At 38.2% G+C, this 21004-nt stretch overlaps 1 protein-coding gene across 1 annotated transcript; it reads left to right on the forward strand.

Moving 5' to 3' along the window:
* Positions 1 to 817: 817 nt before the first annotated feature.
* LOC104223620 (uncharacterized) lies at positions 818 to 4490 on the forward strand. The gene is made up of 2 exons (XM_009775082.2): positions 818 to 2273; positions 4006 to 4490. The coding sequence occupies exon 1, from the start codon at positions 867 to 869 to the stop codon at positions 2253 to 2255; it is 1389 nt and encodes a 462-aa protein (XP_009773384.1). The 5' UTR covers positions 818 to 866; the 3' UTR covers positions 2256 to 2273; positions 4006 to 4490.
* The last annotated feature ends 16514 nt before the right edge of the window (positions 4491 to 21004 follow it).

Raw genomic sequence — 21004 nt, forward strand, 5'->3', positions numbered from 1 at the left:
GTAGCAAAAGAATGACAGCTGATAACTTCTAGCTTCAATTTGAAAGATCATTACTTTTCACTTTATTCATCATATTTGCCTCAATTTTACCTCTTGCCATCAAGCTTGTACCTTTACATATCTTTTGGTTTCCGTAAACTAAACAAATCTCTCTCCTTTTCGCTTTTCAGAATTTTCATTCTTCACTTTCGATTGTCATTATTTTACTATTTTTGCTTTTAACATTTTTTTCTTCGATATTTTTATCATAGCGTCTTTACTTTTTTATTTTTCAAATTTATTTTAAAAATATTTTTCTTGAGCCAAGAGTCTATCAGAAACAGTCTCTGCATATACTCTACCTTACCCAAACTCTATTTGTAGAATATGACTTTCAACGCTTTAGAAAAAATACATGTTTCAGCAGAAAAATAACTTAATACCTATTATTTAGTGAGTGTCTTTCTTTCAACTTTGTCCTATTCATATGACTTTTGAAGTGTTTCATGTTAATAGTTCAAATTGCTTGAAGTTCAAATTTTTATGAATAATACATGATGATAGTATTATTTACATAAAGTTTAAAATAATTGTACAAACATGAACAATTTTATTCATAGACAACGTCATTTTAATAAATCATAGTTAACTGATAATTTTCATAAAAAATTAGCAAATACTATCATACTTTATCAATTTGATAAATTCAAATATAATTTTTTTTAGCTTCAAATCCTAAGATTGGAATATGACTGTATTCCAAATTGGAGACGTGTCAAATACTGAGTGGTACTTCAATTTCTTCCTGACCTCTCATTTTACTTTCTTGATACTGTCACTTCTCTTTCTCTACAAATACAACCAAATTGACTGCATTTTCCACAGCAATGGCTAGTGTCAAAGCCATAAACTCCATTACATCACCTACTCATACAACAAGAGTCACCAAATCAGCATTTTTTACCACCCCCACATGGTTTCAGTCCAAACCCAAAAGCCTCCAACTCAGAACCATAAAAAATATTGGACTATTTCTAGCGAAGTCTAGTGCAAAACCAAATGCAAATCAAGAAAATGCAGCAGATAAAAACATGTTAAATGACCCAAGTTCAAGAATTCAACCACAGCCCACTTCAAATCAACCTCTATCCTCTTCAACTTCCTCATTTTCAAGGGGTTTAGTGTTTGATTTAGGACAAAAAGATTCATGGGACAGTACTGAAATTGGTTCACCAGTTGTAAAAAGATACCTTAGTGATGAGGAAGAAAGGTGGTACATGTGGTATTATGGGAGGTCAAATGGTAAAGAGTCAATTGGTTTAGCAGTTTCAAGCAATGGGGTCCACTGGGAAAGAGGTGAAATGGCTGCTAAAATGAGTGATGATGTGGGGTTAGTTATGAATTGTGGAGAGGATTGGTGGGGTTTTGATACACAAAGTATTAGGCCTTGTGAGGTAGTGATTATGTCAAGTGCTAAAGTAAGAGCTAATAGTTCTGTGTATTGGCTTTACTATACTGGTTTTAGTTCTGAAAAGATTGAATTTTTAGACAATTCTTTGGATTTTAGTTTAGAAAATCCAGAAACATTGTACTCTGATGGTGAAAAAGGCAAGATTTTTAAGTCGTTACCGGGTTTAGCAATGAGTCAAGATGGTAGACATTGGGCAAGAATTGAAGGAGAACATCATTCTGGTGCTTTATTTGATGTTGGTATTGAAGGTGAATGGGATTCTTTGTTTATAGCCTCACCAAAAGTAGTTTTTCGTAGTAGTGGTGATTTAAGAATGTATTATCATTCATATGATGTTGAAAAAGGGAACTTTGCAATTGGGATAGCAAGGTCAAGGGATGGAATAAAATGGTTAAAATTAGGAAAGATCATAGGTGGAGGAGGAAAAATTGGTGCTTTTGATGAGCTAGGAGTGTTGAATCCACACGTTGTTCGAAATCGAAAAGATGGGAAGTATTTGATGGTTTATGAAGGTGTGGATTCAAATGGAAGAAGAAGTATTGGAATGGCGATATCTTCGGATGGTTTAAAGGGATGGAAAAGAGTTCAAGAAAATCCAGTGTTGAAGAAATGTGAAGAACAGAGATGGGATAGTGAAGGGGTGGGATCACCTTATCTTGTTCAAATGGATGGAGATGATCAAGATCATGAATGGAGATTGTATTATAGAGGGGTTGGGAAAAATGGAAGAACTGGGATTGGTATGGCAGTTTCTCAAGGAAATGAATTTCAAAGTTTTCAAAGGTGGACAGGGTTTCATTTATGACGAATGTAGCATTACAATGTGAGTCAAATTTTTGGCTTTTTGGGTAATAAATTCATTTATATACTGATGAATCTTGCAAAATATCTCAAACATTATTTGTAGACCTTTTTTTTTTTAACTGTAGTGTTCGAGCGAGTAACCGGCAAAGTTGCTGGTAAAATTGGAGTAACTGGTGAAGTTGCTGCAATGTGACTAGGAGGTTACGGGTTCAAGCCGTGGAAACAGTCTCTTGCAGAAATGCAGGATAAGGCTGCCTACAATAGACCCTTGTGGTCCGGCCCTTCCTCGGACCCCGCGCATAGCGAGAGCTTGGTGCACCGGGCTGCCCTTTAGTGTCCGAGCGAGTCTTTCCTTGAGCCGGGGTCTATCGGAAACAACATTTCTGCCCTCAAGGTAGAGTTAAGGAATGCGTGCACACTATACTCCCCAGACTCCACTTGTGAGATTATATTGAGTTTGTTGTTGTTGTTAGTGTCCGAGCGAGTTTGCGCGCACTTCGATAATTCCGTCGAGTACATGTTACCTCGTAGCTTTGCAGCTTAAGTACCGGGTAATTGTGTCCGCCAAGGATTAGACAGATGTAAAGAAATCACCTAATATTTCATGCCTTATTTATAGTTGATGTTCTTTAGGAGCATGTCAATTTTAACAGTGAAAGCAGGGTCTGTATAGTGAAACTAGATTTACTAACAAAAGTTTCAAATTTCTTGAAAGTCAGTTTGATAAGTTTAGTTTGATCAAACACTATAGAAAACCAGAAAATCAGCTGCCATGAGGTTTTGCTAAAGTGGGAGGTCTGAGGTGCCATAATATTTGTGATCTTAGGTTCTAATCTCGTTGGATAATTTTTGGCTTTATGGGTTACTTGTAATTGTGTTCTGATGTGTTAGATTTCAATTTGATCTAGTTTCCTAGTTGTTCTTATTATTAACAGTTTTCCTCAAAAATCTTTTGGAATTTGATGAACAATCTATGAATGACAGACACTAGGATAACAAGTAAAACGTTATTGTGTCTTGATTGGAGGTAGATTGCTGTAACATAATTTCTTTTCGTAATGGTGGTGATTTGCACATACTTTTCGTAACATATATTTCATTAAATATATTTTATCTCTAACCATAGTGGGTTGCTCCAGTGGTGAGCATCCTATACTTCCAATCAAGAGGTTGTGAGTTCGAGTCACCCCAAGCGCAAGGTGGGGAGTTCTTTGAGGGAGGGATGCCGAGGGTGTATTGAAAACAGCCTCTCTACTCAAGGTATGGGTAAGGTCTGCGTATACAATGCCCTCCCAGGACCCCACTACTCAAGGTATGGGTAAGGTCTGCGTATACAATGCCCTCCCAGGACCCCACTAGTGAAATTATACTGGGTTGTTGTTGTTGTTGTTGTTGTTCTAACCAGCATCGGCAAATAACTCAGTCCACCAAAACTTTAAGTGACTGCTGCAACAATTGAAATGTTGGAGTTAATTGCACCCATGCAACAATAGAATTTAGCAAGTATTTGTATCTTAAATACCAGGGAATATCATACTTTTGCAAATAAATACAGGCTAAGCAACTGTGTTAATAAGAGGTTAGCTTTCCAGCAGTGAAAATCAGCTTAATCCCAGTCATTAGTTTTCTTTTAGCAAACTTCGGAAGGACGATCAGGATGTTTTTTTTTTGTTTCTGGAAATAACACTAACAAAATCTTTAAAATGTGATATTTATGTGACATGATGACAATAAAAAATGATCTCTTGAAGGAAATGGAAAGCACATAGAGACATGTTTGGGAGCAATCTACCGTGATTACTGTGCCTTAAACGAAGTGATATAGGCTTTAAAGAGGGTGTTCCTGAAGGATTGTGGGATAGCCTTCCGCTCGGACTTGAGATCCTTCCCCTGGCTGGCTGGCTGACCGTCTTAAATAAAAGGAATGCACATAAAAATAAGACAGTTTAAGCTTCACTGAAAGAAGAAAAGTTTTTTTCTTTCTTTCATCCATATCTTCAGCTGGCCATCGTTAAAGTCGTGGTGGGGTGGTAAATACCTTACCATCCTTGATCAGAGGCTTCGGGTTTGAGCTCAAGAAAAAAGAGTCGACTTTCTGGGGCAAAATTCGGATTAGTTGGCTCTCAAATTAGGTTCCACACACTTGAGTATATTTTACAATTAGTTATTCAACGTGGTGAAGAGAACTTTCTTGCAATATATTGATGTAAGTTTGCAATTCATAATCTTTAACATATTACTGGTCATGGCACCTTAGCATTTTTATGTAATACAAATGTGCACAACACTGAAAGAAATTGCTTAGAGACCAGTATTTTTTTTGTGATTATTTAATTCATTTTGTTGATTGGTGTTGCTCCCAAACGCACACGCAAGTATATATGGTCATACAAGTAATAAAATAATAAGTCGAGTGTTGAACCCACAAAGACTTGTATTAACTACCCACTAACTTCACCAAGATTGTTATTCAGTCGAGTCAATCCGAGTTCAAAAGTGTGATTATATTAAACAGTAATTCTAACTAGTAATTAAATTATCAAGCAATAAAATAAAATGGTTGTTGTGTATTCAGTAGAGACAAATATTCCAGGGTTGTGATCAATTCACCAATCCTATTGTGTTCTATTTAACTCTCCCTTTCATACAATTCACTCATGGTTGCTAATTAATCGAACAATCTCTCTCGTAGTCTTCTCCTGAAGTACTACTCGCCTATTCAAAATATATTAACGCCTATATTACTATGGAATCAATCTATTAAGAATGTATTAAGATTACGATATTTAATTATGCACGGTGACTAGGTGTATTTCTATCCTGACCACAAATCCCCCATCCCTTCCCCAGAGTTAAGATCATGCTCTCTTCAATTCTTCTCTAATCTAAATATGGCTTTTCCAAGCATAGCATAGATAGTAAATAGAACCTAACTGTTGGTTAGACAATTAAGCAGTTAATCACAGGATTGAAGAAATAACCATATATTGGTGAATTGTAATTAAGGTTAAGTCACAGGATTGAAGAAATAACCATATATTGGTGAATTGTAATTAAGGTTAAGTCAACGTTAAACAACAATATTAATGGCTAAATCACAATCCAAGAACTATGGGTTTTAGCCACTCATGATAATATCAAACAATTTCATAAGTGTTAGATAATTAAATATACTAAGAAAAGATGAAGAAAACTGAGATATCCTTGCTCCCAAATGTTTCTCGTGTGTATTTTCTTTCAAAGTGGTGTCTCCCCTCTTAAAATAGGCTTAGTCTTGCTTTTATACGCGTTGGATAGGTCTTGGGCCTAAATAACCTTGTCCTGGGCAAAGTTGGAGAAATTTCCGTCACCAACGCTCGGGCAACGTGGGGTGCTGGCACTTTGAACATTCTGCAAACTGCGCCACAAGTGGCGTGGGGCGCTGGAAATCACATTTTTTTTTTATTTTTTTCTCCATTTTGGCTCTAATCTCGCACCTTTCACCCCCTATTACCTCCTGATGATTTCTACATATAAAAATACCACGAATTAACATAAATCAATACATTTTACATCTGAAATTTACGATACACGAGTAAAATATGAGGCGACATGCATATAAATATATATACTTTAAGCTAAATATCAACACGCCACACTTAGAATCTTGCTCGTCCTCGAGCAATGGGACTATCAACTACACCCCAACAATGCACACATCTCAATTAGAGAACAACACTTTAATTTTTAACCATACACGCTATCCTTGACTATGATCGATACCGACAATCAAGCATGAACGTACAAAATTCACATTCTTGTCGTTTTAAACATGCCCAATTATATCCATTTCAATTCAATTAATTCAAACAACCTATCCGTAACCACCCTACCTCAAGAGACGACTCGTTACCACTAAGCACCCTCAACTCGCTTATTCACCTAACAAGAGAAGTTTACAACATTACCAATCCTTCATGAGATCATGTGCCCTCACCAACAAATAAAAGAGTGAATATAGAATAGTCTACACATTCAAGTATTCCTTTGAATATAATTTAAGGACAACACATAATTGAACAAAATTCGCTCACTCTCACAAAGAATTTATGTGCATTTAGTGGTCGTGCCATAAGCTTGCCCGTAGTGTACATCTCTACTAATCTAAGCTAGCCAAATCTAGGATCAATTAGGACTTTAAGGTTGTAATGTAGGCTGAGGAACGACTAGGATATATTTAGGAATAGTGAGTAACCCTCCTAAGCACTTTAATACACTATACTCACAAATCGAGCACATTTTCTTCTCATCAAATTCTCTCGCCACAAACCATATACAACATAGCCTTTTTTTTCAATTAAGCAATTCTATACTCCCACTAGCACAAATTAGTAAGATTAAGAGGTGTGTGTTTTTCTACATTATTTGAACTATTCTTTTTTTTTTCTTGCAACTTTTTCTCTTCTTCTTTTCTACACACCCTCCATACATCAAGATTCATCGGCTAATGACCTTTTTTCATAGTTTTAGTGTACCTTAAGAGCCCTTCCATGGTTCCACTCAAAAGCTACACCAAAATCTCTTACCTTACATCTTTTAGTGACCAACTGCCTTAGGAGGTAAATGCTCAACAATTCCACATTAAGAACAAAATAGGGGTATGATTTTTAATGTGGGTACCAAGAAAAAGGTCTATAGGCTCAAAAGGGCTAGCAACAAAAAAAATTTATTTTTAAGTGACAAGCACATCTATGATCAAGCAAAAAATACCTACGCCATCTCCTAGATTAGTACAACTTAATGATTTCGCTTCGATTAACACATAGGGCAAGTTCTAGACTACACAATATAGCATAGAAGATCACAATACATCACACACACATTGCATATGACTCAATCAAGACGATTCTGTTCAACTCTCAAGTCAAGCAAGCATATATAATTGAGAAATTTAAACAATATTACACTATGTGGAATATCCAGAAGACAAAAGTAGTAGAAATGAGGATGTTGAGGTGGATGTGCGGTCACACTAGGATGGATTAGATTAGGAATGATGTTATTCAGGAGAAGGCAGGCGTGACTCCCATTGATGATAAGATGCAAGAAGCGAGGCTTAGATGGTTCGGGCATGTATAGAGGAGAAACATAGATGCTCGGTAAGGAGGTGTGAGCTGTTGATTGTGGAGGGCACGAGAAGAGGTAGAGGGCGGCCTAAGAAGTATGGGGGAGAGGTGATCAGGCAGGACATGATGAGACTTCAGATTTCCAAGGACATGGCTGTTGATAGGAATTTGTGGAGAACGAGGATTAGGGTTGTAGGGTAGGAGGCAATTGAGTCTTTCCTTATTTCATACCTTAGTGAGGCTAGTGGCAATATAGTATCTTACTACTCTTTCGTTTCTTATAGTGTCGGGTCTATTTACTGTCTATCGCTTTTGCTTTGCATCTATCTTCTCTATCTTCTGGTTTCCATGTTGTTGTTGCTTTTCCTATTATTTCTGGAGTGGTACTGATATTGTCTCTTTTTGTCTTTTGTCTTCTCGAGCCGAGAGTATTTCGAAAATAACCTCTCTACTCCATCAAGGTAGAGATAAGGTATGCGTACACACTACCCTCCACAGACCACACTAGTGAGATTTTACTTGGTCATTGTTGTTGTTGTTATCATACAAGTCAAACAACTGAGAGAAGGCATCACAGAATAGGCTATCTATTTTACTCAAGCATCACAATTCAAATCAAATATATGGGAAGATATACTGCATGTGATAGCCTAATGTGACAACACCAAACACGTCAATAGGTACCTTAGAGCAACTCAGTGTTTCCTAACCTACTCCTAAAAAAAATAAAGTATCCGATTCGAGCTACACCCTTGGAAAAAAATCGACGCCCAAAGAAAAACCAAGGGATACTATCTAACCATCCTAAAATAAAAAAAATATTTTTGGTGTTTTTAGTCGGACTTTATCCCTTAAGAAAATTGTCCAACAGATCCATTGTCAGGAAAAGTCCAAGCTTTTTCTAATTTTTTTTTTGTATTTTTGTATGGTTTTTTCTTTCTTTCTAAAACAAGCTAGACTAAAAACTAGACTAAGTAAAAACTAATAAAAAGAAATAAATTGTATATAATTTATACAAAGTACATCACAAGCAGTAGTTCTCCCACCCCACACTTAATATATGCATAGTCCTCAATGCATGTGAAACGGTAAAGCAAGTAGGGTAAAAAGAAAACTCCCTGCTAGTCGGAGTCCTCCTCCTTAGCATGCCCGCCATCCGCAGCTCCGTGCTCATCATCATCACTAGGTCCCAGGGGCACCAAAGCTATCGTCCCCATGACATCATCATCTATCTCATCTTCCGTGTCAGAGCTTTTGTAAGTATTTTTTGTCCTTAGACGAGCGAACGAGGCTACCAGGTGCAGTCCCCAACATCTCTTTGGAAGAACTAGACAATTCATTGTGTAAATGCATACGCTCCTCGTGTGATACACCCATCCTGCTCATGAGTACATTTAATGAGTTATAAAGATACCTGTTGAAATTCTTGTTTCTTTCATTCCGTGCTGCCAGAGTAAGCTTAGACGTAGTCTCCAACAAGGATGTGATGTCCAATAGTCCCTTAGGACCCTCCACCACCTTGTCATACCCGGGGTATTCAGGCACCTACCGGGAGACTATATACTGCGTGAGCAAGTTGCCAAAGAAAAACCTCTTAATCTGCCGCACAAATCGTGTGCAGGCCATCTCCCCCATCATGATCTCACCCACATTAATGGGTCTCCCAGTCATCAAAAAGAATATCCACTCGAGCTCGAGTGCATTCGCTGTTATGTTCAACTGGCATGAGTCGGGCCTGCACGAAATTCTGCCATACTTTAGTAGTCTTGATGAAATCAGAGCAAACCATCTCAAGATGGACATCACCCTTAGTTCCGGTCTACTTGGAATTTGAATCGACGCCACATAGAGTGTGACGTATGTTCGTGTAGCTTGGGCTTTTTACAAATTTTTTTTAGCCTTCGAGGGTTAGAGTTCTCAGTTCCTAAAAATTCACATAAGGACCACCTATCCGGTGGCATGTCCTTTCCATGGACATATGATCTGAACAAGTCCGCATTCTAGTTGGCGTATAGTTCCCACATCATGCTCAAATTTGCATGGCCGGGGGCATTTTACGAGTTTTTCCATGTGCAATTTCCGCAATCGGCCAAGCACGTCCGGGAAATTTCTTTCCAAAGCTTTTACATTAATGCCCATCTCAGAGACGTAGCGCCATACAATACAAAGGTATTATGCCATCGGATGGCATCATCACTCACTAGATCTAAGCGAGGCCTTGGTCTCGATGGAGCCATCGTCAATCCGTCGGCAACTTGTTTCCCTTTTGCTTGCATAGACGATCCTTCCCCTTGCTTGAACTTTTTGGGTGGGGCGGGAGGGGGGGGTAGTGGTGGAGGACTTCTCTACTCTCTTTCCTTTGTTTGAATTATCACGAGCCATATCAACCTACAACACAAATAAGCATGAACGTGAGAATGAATCAAAAGATCCTCCTAAGGTTGTCATGCGAATAAAAAATGACCCACACTTAAAATCGAAGGCTCAATGTATTATACTCACAATCGCGGTTTAAAATGCACAAGTGTTGCACCAGAAGGCAATGAGTACTCAAGACTTTCCCATGCCGCACAATAGCTAAAAGGTACTAACTATTCCACACAAACAAGTGATTGATCATGGCAAAGTGATTTCGCCTCAATGCAAGCAAGTGGTATATGGTACTTAATTTCTACAACTACTATACTAAATTAGCTAATTCTACAAAGTGCTACAACATACATAATATAGGATACATGGTGTGGTCCATATGTGTACATTGAAACCAAGCTCCCAAGTATGTAGAATCATTCCCAAACACCCCACACTTAGCCCGATATCACATACAACTACACTCGGTTACTCAGACTTTACCGGTGCACAAAATACCCATTCAAATATTTTAGCAAAGACCTTGTGGGCATGAAGTGTGTGCAACTTAGTTTAACAATGGTGGAACATGTTGGCCCTACCAAAAAATTTCATCAAAGTAGAGGGAATTCTAGTTACTACTCCGTATACATTACAACAAGAAGGTTATCACAACCAATTTCATTGCATAATAGGGCCACCCACCATAGAAAAAGTCTTAAGAAGCAACTTAGGGGAAAATTTGGGGATTAGGGCGTTTGGGAGGGGGGATGTTTACTATTATTTACCAATTACAAGAAGAAGAAGAAGGAGAATAAAAAGAGAACATACCTGTAGGATTTAGGGTGAGAGCAAGAGAGAAGCTTGAGAAATTTGAGAGAGAGGAGGGAGAAGGGTCGCGGGCAGAAGAGGGTTTGAGAGAGAGAGTTTTACGAGTAGGATGGGGATGGTTTATAGTTTTGTTGAATTTGTTTTTTAATTGAAGATGAATTGGGTTATTGGTATGGGTTGTAATGTGAGGGTATATGGGTAGATGGGTTAATCAAATAATTAATTAAACAAACCAAAAAAAATTAAAACTTACCTGCCCACCCCCTGTCTAGCGCCCCATGCTAGGCCTGGCGCTAGGGGGCATTGAACATACTGTAAAGTGCACCACAAGTGGCGTGGGGCGTTGATTTTCCGATTTTCTAATTTTTTGATTTTTTAAAATAACATTCTGTCCTCCGAGAACTTTATATATCCAATTTACATGCCCTATACCATCCTACCTATAATTTCTATGTATGCAATGAAATAAAAATATCTAGTCTACTCTAACTAAAAAAAAAAATTAAAAGCTAGACTATGAAAGCAATAAAAATTGGGTTGCCTCCCAACAAGCGCCTAATTTAATGTCGCGGCACGACGCAGAACCTCATTTACTAATCAACGAGTACTACTTTGGTCTTCTCACGATCAATAATTCCTTCCTAATAGTGCTCGACTCTATGTCCATTCACTAAAAAATTTCTTTTACCATGTAAAACGCGTAGCTCAAATACACTATAAGGAGTGACTCTCATCGTCTCAAATGAACCTGACCACCTTGATTTTAACTTCCCAGGAAACAACTTGAGCCTAGAATTGAATAATAGTACATGTTGACCCAGTTCGAAGTGACTTGATACGCTTGTCATGCCATCTTTTCATTTCTCTTTGTACAGCTTAGCATTTTCATAAGAGTGCAGCCTGAACTTATATAACTCATTTAATTGTAAGAGTCTCTTCTCGCTCGTGGCTTCAAAGTCCATATTCAATTTTTTAATGGCCCCGTACACCTTGTGTTCTAGTTTAACAGGCAAGTGACATGCCTTCCCATAAATAAGCTTGTACGGCGACGCCCCAATTGGTGTTTTATATGTAGTTCTATATGCCCACAAGGCATCATCTACCTTTGTATCCAAATCCTTCCTATTCACACTCACTGTCTTATCTAATATTTGCTTTATTTCTCTGTTAGATACCTCCACTTGCCCACTTGTTTGCGGATGATATGCCGTGGAAACTCTATGGCAGACCCCATATTTAGCTAGAAGGTTATTCAGCAACCAATTGCAAAAATGTATCCTTTCATCACTAATCAAAGCGCGTGGATTCCCAAACCTCAAGAATATGTTCTTCTTCACAAAAACAGCTACCACCATGGCATCATTTGTTGGCAATGCGATCGCCTCTACCCATTTTGTTACGTAGTCAACTGCTAGCAAGATAAATTTGTTTCTTCTGGACAATGGGAATGGTCCCATAAAATCTATCCCCCACATCAAAAATCTCGACCTCCAGGATGTTATTCCAAGGCATCTCATGACTCTTTCTGATTGTCCCTCTTCTTTGACATTGGTCACACTTCTTAACAAATGCATGGGCATCTTTGAATAATATTGGCCAAAAGAACCCAGGTTGTAATACCTTTGTAGCTGTCCTATCGCCTCCATGATGGCCCCCATAAGGTGAGGCGTGACAATCATACAATACTGATTCCACCTCTTTTTTTGGAATGTATATCCTCATCAACTAATCAGCGTACTATTTGTATAAGAATGGCTCATCCCAATAGTAGCAGTTTATATCATGTAGAAACCTCTTTCTCACGTTAGATCCAATTTCAGGAGGAAGTACCCCACTCACAAGATAATTCATATAATCCGCGTACCATGGGGGGGGGGGGTCTTGGATGATAGTAAAAAGTTGCTCATCAGGGAATGCCTCCTTAATTTGTCCACCTTCCTCCACGTGGTCATAATTTTCTAGCCTTGATAGATGGTCAGCTACTTGGTTCTCTATGCCCTTTCGATCTAGTATTTCTACATCAAATTCTTGTAACAACAAAACACAACACATCAATCTAGCCTTGGATTTTTTTGTAAATAGATACCTGATTGCGTCATGATCGATATGGACTATGACTTTTGTTCCTACCAAGTATGCCCAGAATTTCTCAAAGGCCCACACAATGGCCAATAACTCCTTTTCAGTAGTGGTGTAATTCAGCTGTGCATCATCAAAGGTCTTACTCACATAGTAGATGGAATAAAACATTTTGTCCTTTCTCTAGCCTAGCACTTCCCTAATAGCATGGTCACTTGTATCACACATAAGTTCAAATGGTAAGAACCAATCAGGTAACGCAATAATGGGGGCAACCAATAACTGTTTTTTGAGTTCTTCAAATGCCTTTAGGCAGGCTTCATCAAAATTGAAGATTACATCCATTTTAAGCAACCTGCACAATGGAGTAGCAATCTTTGAAAAATCCTTAATAAATCGTCTATAGAATCCTGCGTGTCCCAAGAAACTGCGGACACCCTTCACAGAAATGGGTGGAGGTAATTTTTCAACTGCCTCCACATTTGCCTTATCAACCTCAATGCCGCTCCTTGACACTCCGTGACCCAACACGATGCCTTCTTGCACCATAAAATGACACTTTTGCCAATTTAACACTAGATTTGTTTCTTCACAACGGGCCCAAATTCTTCAAACAATCATCATAAGAAGACCCAAAGTCTGAAAAATCATCCATAAAGATGTCCACAATTGTTTTCACCATATTAGTGAAAATAGCCATCATGCACCTCTGGAAAGTAGCTGGTGCATTACAAAGACCAAACGACATTCATATGAAAGCGAAAGTGTCACGGCCCAAACTCGGGGGGCGCGATCGACACTCAACTGAGTGAACCCGGTCAAGCAAGTCTATTGGATACTTTCTACCCAATCTTGCCCATGAATAGAGTGGAGATGTACTCCATTAATTCAACATTAAAAGGGGGTTTCATAAACCATACCCCTGACATTTCCATTAACATAGTCATGAATAATTTCCAGAATATGTTACAAAACCATAGTTTTGAAGTGAAACATGTGACTCAATCACAACATTATTGTTAGACTTCCTAGTTAAAAATTACAACCCACACTATGTCTATGGATCTAACGAAAACAAAGGAGTATAATGATAGTGCCAGCAATAAGGCCTCGACTATACCCCACAACATCATACACAATGAACAAAAGATACATGACCCCGAAATGAAGTGGGGCTCACCAAGTCAGTTGGGAAGAAGATATACTGCTCTCACTGATCGATACCGCCTGCTGTGAAACCAGCTACATCTATTTAAAAGATGCAGTGCCCCAAGCAAAAGGGACGTGAGTACATGTGAAATAGTACTCATATGTAAAGTATATACAAAAACATATGGAAAATAGTAACTTAGATAAGAGGAAATTAAAGTACATCATGAAACTATAAAATGTCCCATAGATTCACATTTTAGGTTTTATTATACTTACCTCGTTCTGAACTCCTTTGGGACCAATTCAGCCTTATGAACTATACATGGGATACAAAATATAATGTAATCGCAACAACATGTATAAGCAAGGGCAATGAAAAAAAAGCCACCCACCGTTTCTATTAAATATGCATCTCACCAGACCATTCAGCCCTTTCTTACTATGTAGCTATGCGTTTTATAGACCGTTCATAGGACTTATATATTATATACATATGTGCTTCCTAGCCCGTACATAGGATCACATGTACAATACACATGTACATTTCGTAGACCGTCCACAATATACACATATTATATATAGTACACCTATCCGTATAATAGTTCGTTCATAGGATTCCATACCCAACACTCCTATGTGTTTCATAGTCCGTTCATAGGATTACATATACAATACACATGTGCATTTCATAGACCGTTCACAGTGTTCACATATTACATACAATACACCTGTGCATTTCATAGACCGTCCACAATGTTCATAATACATCATTATGCACATAACCATATGTAAACTCAAGCAACATGATTAACGCTACTTGTAAGGTCGTAATTTCCCGTACCATTAGAATACTTCATGTCCATGCTCATCATGGGTAAGCACAACTCATTACATTAGCACATAAATGGTGTATCAATAAGTCTATTTCAATGGCACATGAGCCCAATTTCCTTTCTTAAGGTTCAAAAGAGTACAACATATGACATCTCCCTTTCATCTCGTTATTCACTCACTCATCATTTTGAGGTCATTAGTTTAGTTCATGATTCTTAGGGACTATATCGAAGTAATTTACGTTTATTATGTTAGAAGCTTACATGGTATGATTAAACCATTGGACATACAATACCTCATAATTCTCATTCTGACAATCGTGCACATTTAGTGCCCATACTATATCTTACTCGAACTTGTCATGGTGATCATAGAATATTAAGAACATTTATCACATAAGCAGTCAACACTTATTTCATAACCCTTTCACGTCTCTTCATTTCATTACATTAGTGGCCACAAATATAATATCATTCTCGGCGCAGTGGTCGTATTTCTAATTTTATGCTCACACCTTTCACCTTCAAACAACCTCATCATCATCAACAACGTGACTTCTCAAATTACGACTTTAAGTACACATGTGCGAGCAATTTAGAGTTTTAGGCACATAGAGATTTCTCACATAATTTGGCATAATAGCCTTCATTTAAATCACGACTTGAAGTACTTAGATCACATTCCATAAGGATAATGCAATATGTTAAGAGCACCCGGAATACATTTCAAACATATATCTTTCGGCACATGGCTTACTCGAAAAATCAATTTACTAGTAATAACTGGAATCTTATAAGCACGTCGTGAAATTCAATTCTAAGAGAGAAGTTTATCTAACATACCTCACTTGAGCTTCCTTACACTCTAAAATGTTTCGGAAATCGTAGCAACTTCAATCTATGTTAGAAATATAACAAATAGAACCAAAATTAGAAAGATGATCATGATTCTAGCTCATTTGAGCATTTTATCAAACACTAGGTGTGCATTAAGGTCTCAAGGTCCTCCTATGGTGGATTCCATCATCCCAAATCCATTATCTACCATTTTTAGCTCAATAATTTTCTTACACCCTTTGATAACACATGCATGCAAGAGGAACAACTCCCATGCCCAAATATTATCTTACTAATTACCCATTTCTAGTTAAATTTCGAAATTGAATAATTGGGGAAAGAAATTCTTACTTCTTTGAATCCCTAGCATCTATTTGATGAAATTTCAAGGTTTGATTCAAGGTAGAGTAGTGAAATTCTTAGCCCTCCCTTTTCTTTCTCTAGAATAGCTCTCCCCTCTCTCTAAAACATCTAGTAATACCCCAAAAAATGAACCCTAAGGCTAGCTAAATGAAATGGGGGTCGGGTTATAAAATTCCAAAAATGAAGCTTCGAAACAGGATCTGCGGTCGCATATGCGACCGCATAATGCTTTTGTGGCCCGCGAAAAAGGCCGCAAAATGGCCTCAGGAACTAGGTAAAACTGACTGGGTATGCTGTCGTTATGCATCCCACAGACATGTTCTGTGGTCGCACAATGCATCGTAGACCTCTTTTATGGTTGCATAGTTGACCGCAAAAAAGGCATCCAAACTTGCCCGTTTCTAATTCACTCTACGGCCCGCAGAGTGGTTCTTTATTCACATAGTGGACCGCAAAAATGCCTAGTTCTGCCAATAAATTTCCTTTACTCCCCAGTGCACAGTTTAACCTAAAAGATCTGTACCATATGAACACATAAGTCTACCTCGGCACCACAAAACCCCTGGTTTTAGTGAAATTTTACGGGGCCTTACAGAAAGTACCATATGGACAAGTAAAAATGGTCTTCTCCTAATCCTATGGGCATATTACAATCTGGTTGTACTCCCGAATAACCATCAAGTAAGCAATAATATTCATACCCTACCAATCTATCTAACATTTGGTCAATGAATGGAAGTGGGAAGTGGTCATTGCGGGTCGCTGTGTTGAGTCTTCTATAATCAATACAAACTCTCCACCCTGTCATAGTGCGAGTAGGAATTAGCTCATTTTTCTCATTCTCTACCATAATCAACCCCCTTTTGGGCACATATTGAACTGGGCTTACCCAGTTGATGTTAGAGATAGGAAAGATGATACCTGCATCGAACGACTTAATTACTTCCTTCTTCACGACTTCTTTCATATTGGGATTTAATCTCCTTTGTTTCCCAACACTAGGGTGGTGTCCATCTTTCGGAAATATTTTATGCATGCAAAATTATGGACTGATTCCTTTAATGTCAGCAATTGCCCACCCAATAGCCTTTTAATGCTCATGAAGTACTCTGAGCAATTTTTCTTCTTGCACATCGGTCAAGATGGATGAGATAATTACTGAAAATATCTCAGAGTTTCCCAAATAAGCATAGCGCATGTGCTGGAAGGGGCTTAAGTTCTAGCTGTGGAGCTTCTTCAATAGATGGCTTTGGAGGGGTCAGAGTGACAGGCCTGTCCAACTTCTCAAATATCCCAAACCCGTGGACATAACTACAAGACATGCCAAGTACTTGCTCAATTCTCCCATCATCTTATCTTCACTGTCTTCTTCATCCCCAATCAATTCTAGTCCAAGTGGATCTATGGGGCTCACATACGACACCAATGATATCACATCACTTTCCACCACATAAATCATGGATAACTCTTTATAGTGGGCTGACATTCTGAGTGCTTTATACATATTGAATATCTCTACTTGGTCACCCACTCTCATCGTCATCTTACCGTCACATACATCAATTATAGCTTGGCCCGTGGCTAGAAATGGATGCCCCAAAATAAATAGGACTTCCTGATCAGGCTCATAGTCTAAGATAATGAAATCAGTAGGGAATATGAAAGAAACCACTTGAACTAATACATCTTCAATTATAGTTTTAGGATGCGCAAGGGAGCGATCAACCAGCTGTAGAATCACCGTGGTTGGGCGCGACTCACCCAACCCTAACTGTCTGAACAGAGATAGTGGCATCAAATTGATGCTCTCTCCAAGATCACATAAGGCTCGCTCGACTGTGTGCTTACCAATCGAGATTTGGATATTGAAACTATCCGGATCCTTTAATTTCTGAGGTAGCTTGCTTTGAATTCTTTAGCTACATTCCTCAGTGAGTGCTAGAGTCTCGAATTCGGTCAACCTCCTTTTATTTGCCACTTTGTCCTTGATGTATTTAGCATATTTAGGTACTTCTTGCAGGATGTTTACCAGTGTAATATTGAGGTGCAGGGCGTAGTATGAGTACAACCAAATCAACAAGTAACAATACTAAATAAAGAACTGAAAGTAGTGACGAGCTTCACAGCTAAGTCCAATTAAAATAATTTCCACATAAGAAAGTAGGCATGCTTTCAAATTGTACATTAAAGTTCAATCAGTAATTTCATATCAAGTTCATCCTTCAAAAGTTTTCAGAAATAGTGATATATGATGGCTAAAGTGCAAATAATGAAACCGATGCATCCTCTCAGAGCAATAGTCCCTCAGTCCTCCCATTTACTCCAACCTTAAGATAACTCTTTCCTCACAATCACTCATTCATCTCAATCGCTCATCACTCGACACTCGCACTCAGTAGGTACCTGAGCTCACTGGGGATGCAGACTCCGGAGGGGCTCCTTCAGTCCAATCACTATAATCTACACAGACAACTTACGTGCTGCACTGACAACTCACGTGCTATGGTATAAATATCTGGATTCACACGGACAACTCACGTGCTGCACGGACAACTCACGTTCTATAATATCAAATGCACGGACAACTCACATGCTATAATATCAAACGCACAGACGACTCACGTGCTGCACGGACAACTCACGTTCTATAGTATCAATATCTGGATCTGGACGGACAACTTACGTGATGCATGTACAAATCATGTGATATTATATCAATATCTGGATCCTCACGGATAACTCATGTACTGTACGAAAAACTTACGTGCTATAGGATCAATATCTCACAATCAGGCTCTCGGCCTCACTCAGTCATAAATCTATCCGGTCTCTCTAAAATCATGAAAGTCGGCCCAACAATGATGATATGATGTATCAATAAATAGTAATAGAGACTGACATATGATATGAAATGAATGAACATTATTGAGTGTGAACTTACAATTTTAAACAATTAATTTAATAGTAATATGACCTTTGTGGGTCTCACTAATACTAGCATATAGCCTCAACATGATTTTAACATGATTCTCAACTCAATTTCTTTAACACATTGTCGCGCCCCCTTTTTCCCTCTTTGCATCGAAAAATTGGGTTTATGACATTTTGGGTATGGGATAACTCATTCCTTTTGGGAACTGGGTTTGCATTTGAAGAGTTGCCACCTAATGATTTAAGGTGTATTAGGACACCTATAACGTTCAGTTCTAAGTTTGTTTGATAACATAGATATGGTAAGAGCTTGAAATTATCCTAAGAGGAAGGTGTTAGGCACCACTCAGGATCCACTAGTGTGGTTCCCAGCCAGACAGTTTTTTGTGAATTTCGTACAATTAGCAGATAGACAAATATAGGCTCAAATAGTAGGGGATTTAAGTTTAAACACATAAGAGTTTGAAAAAACAATTATCAAAAGGCTAATTTTGAAAAGGAGTTACAGTTCTACAAATACTTGAGAATATAAAAAGGAGGGGAGAGGGGTGGTCCTAGGTTTATTTATAATATGGATCACATCAATGCGATACCTGATATGACACTCCTCAGTAGAGGGGATACACGTGGTATTAGCGCACCGGTCATCATATCCATATCTACCCTTCCCACCCCGTTAAAGTATTAAAGCGCGGATTGGTCCCGACCTCTATTACATGCTATTACTCGTACCATTCTTATCAGTCCCAGAGGGATTTAGGACTACTATTCCTATAAGAGGGAGGATTTTAGGCTGAATCTTGATTTTAATGGTAAAAAGACTAATGCGACATACAAAATACGTAGGACTGCATATTAGGGGAAATATATAAACAACTAAGAGGCTCATATATACCTCCTCAAATAAAGCACATAAATAGCATGACTTAAACACATTTAGGGCCAGAATTTAAAGGTACTAAGGCAGGGTGTTTTAATTATTGAAGCAGACTAATTTATTACATAACTCAGATAAGAAGTCCGAATCAGGCCTGCCTGCTGGTTGTAGCAGTGCTAATTAAATAAAGGCGAGTTCAGTTTTATCATTATTACCTAGGGCTTGCCTAAATGTGTATTGGTGATTTTATATAAGCATGATATCTATTACTGATGCAGCAAAGCAGTAACAGTTTTACGAGCGATTTGGATCCTATAGGCATGCTTTCTAAACCGTATTAATAAAATGAGTAGGTTGTTTAAACTGATTCAGAACAGTACGAGTCAAACTGATTTTTAGTTAAGCTGGTTTTAGATCCTATAGACATGATCTCTATTATAGCTGATTTCAATTTCTACAGACATGGTATCTAAGTATTAAAGTACGATTTTGATCCTATGAGCATGGTATCTAATTGAACATGCAGTGAAGTAGGCAGGATTTATTTGATTAAAGCGAAATTCCTATAGGCATGATTTTTATTAAAAAAAATTGATTTTAATCCTATGGGCATGATCTCTATTTGTGTGAAAGTAAAGCATGCAGAACTTGAATTAAAATAGAGCAGGTCCTATAGGCATGTTCTCTATTTGCGTAAAAGTAAAACATGCAGAACTTGAATTAAAACAGAACAGATTCTATAGGCATGTTCTCTACCCTTCTAATAGCAAAAACATGCATAATTACCCCATCCCTTTTCACTAGCCAACCCTAATATTTGTTGCAAATTATTACAGACCAAATACTGAATTACATCAGAAAAGTGTAAAATAAGAAGTTACAACCATAGGAAGCCTGATTCTGACTTCCTCTCTGAGTTATCGAATAAACCACCTCAAATGCCACTTGTTTCAAAGCCTTTCTCAGACCTGGGTGTGTCTAAGTTCTCTAAGGGTCTCAAGGGACCCCAGGTAGTACTTACACCCAGGTTTGCATAACCAGATATAGATGAGTGTAGTGTGGAAGGGCTACCCTTTATGTGTCCAAGTTCAGAGGAAGTTCAAGGGTCCCAAGGCAAGGCTTACACAAGACGGGCAGAACCTAGGTTCTAAGAATATAGTGGAAGTGCAGAACACAGAGATTTATTTAAAACTGGTTTGAAAATAGTAAGTAGTAAATGTGATTTGAAAACAATAGTAGTAACACTCAAACTAAACAGAATCAGCAGTTACAAAAAGGGGTTAGGGGTTTTGGGAATACATTGCATGAAGTATATGACCCCAGAAAGGGTCAGGTTTGGTCATGCACAACAATGGCTGATGCTGGCATGCCCACAAACCATCCATGGAACACA

The sequence above is a fragment of the Nicotiana sylvestris genome, chromosome 10 (assembly GCF_000393655.2).
Source record: "Nicotiana sylvestris chromosome 10, ASM39365v2, whole genome shotgun sequence".
NCBI classification, from domain to species: domain Eukaryota; kingdom Viridiplantae; phylum Streptophyta; class Magnoliopsida; order Solanales; family Solanaceae; genus Nicotiana; species Nicotiana sylvestris.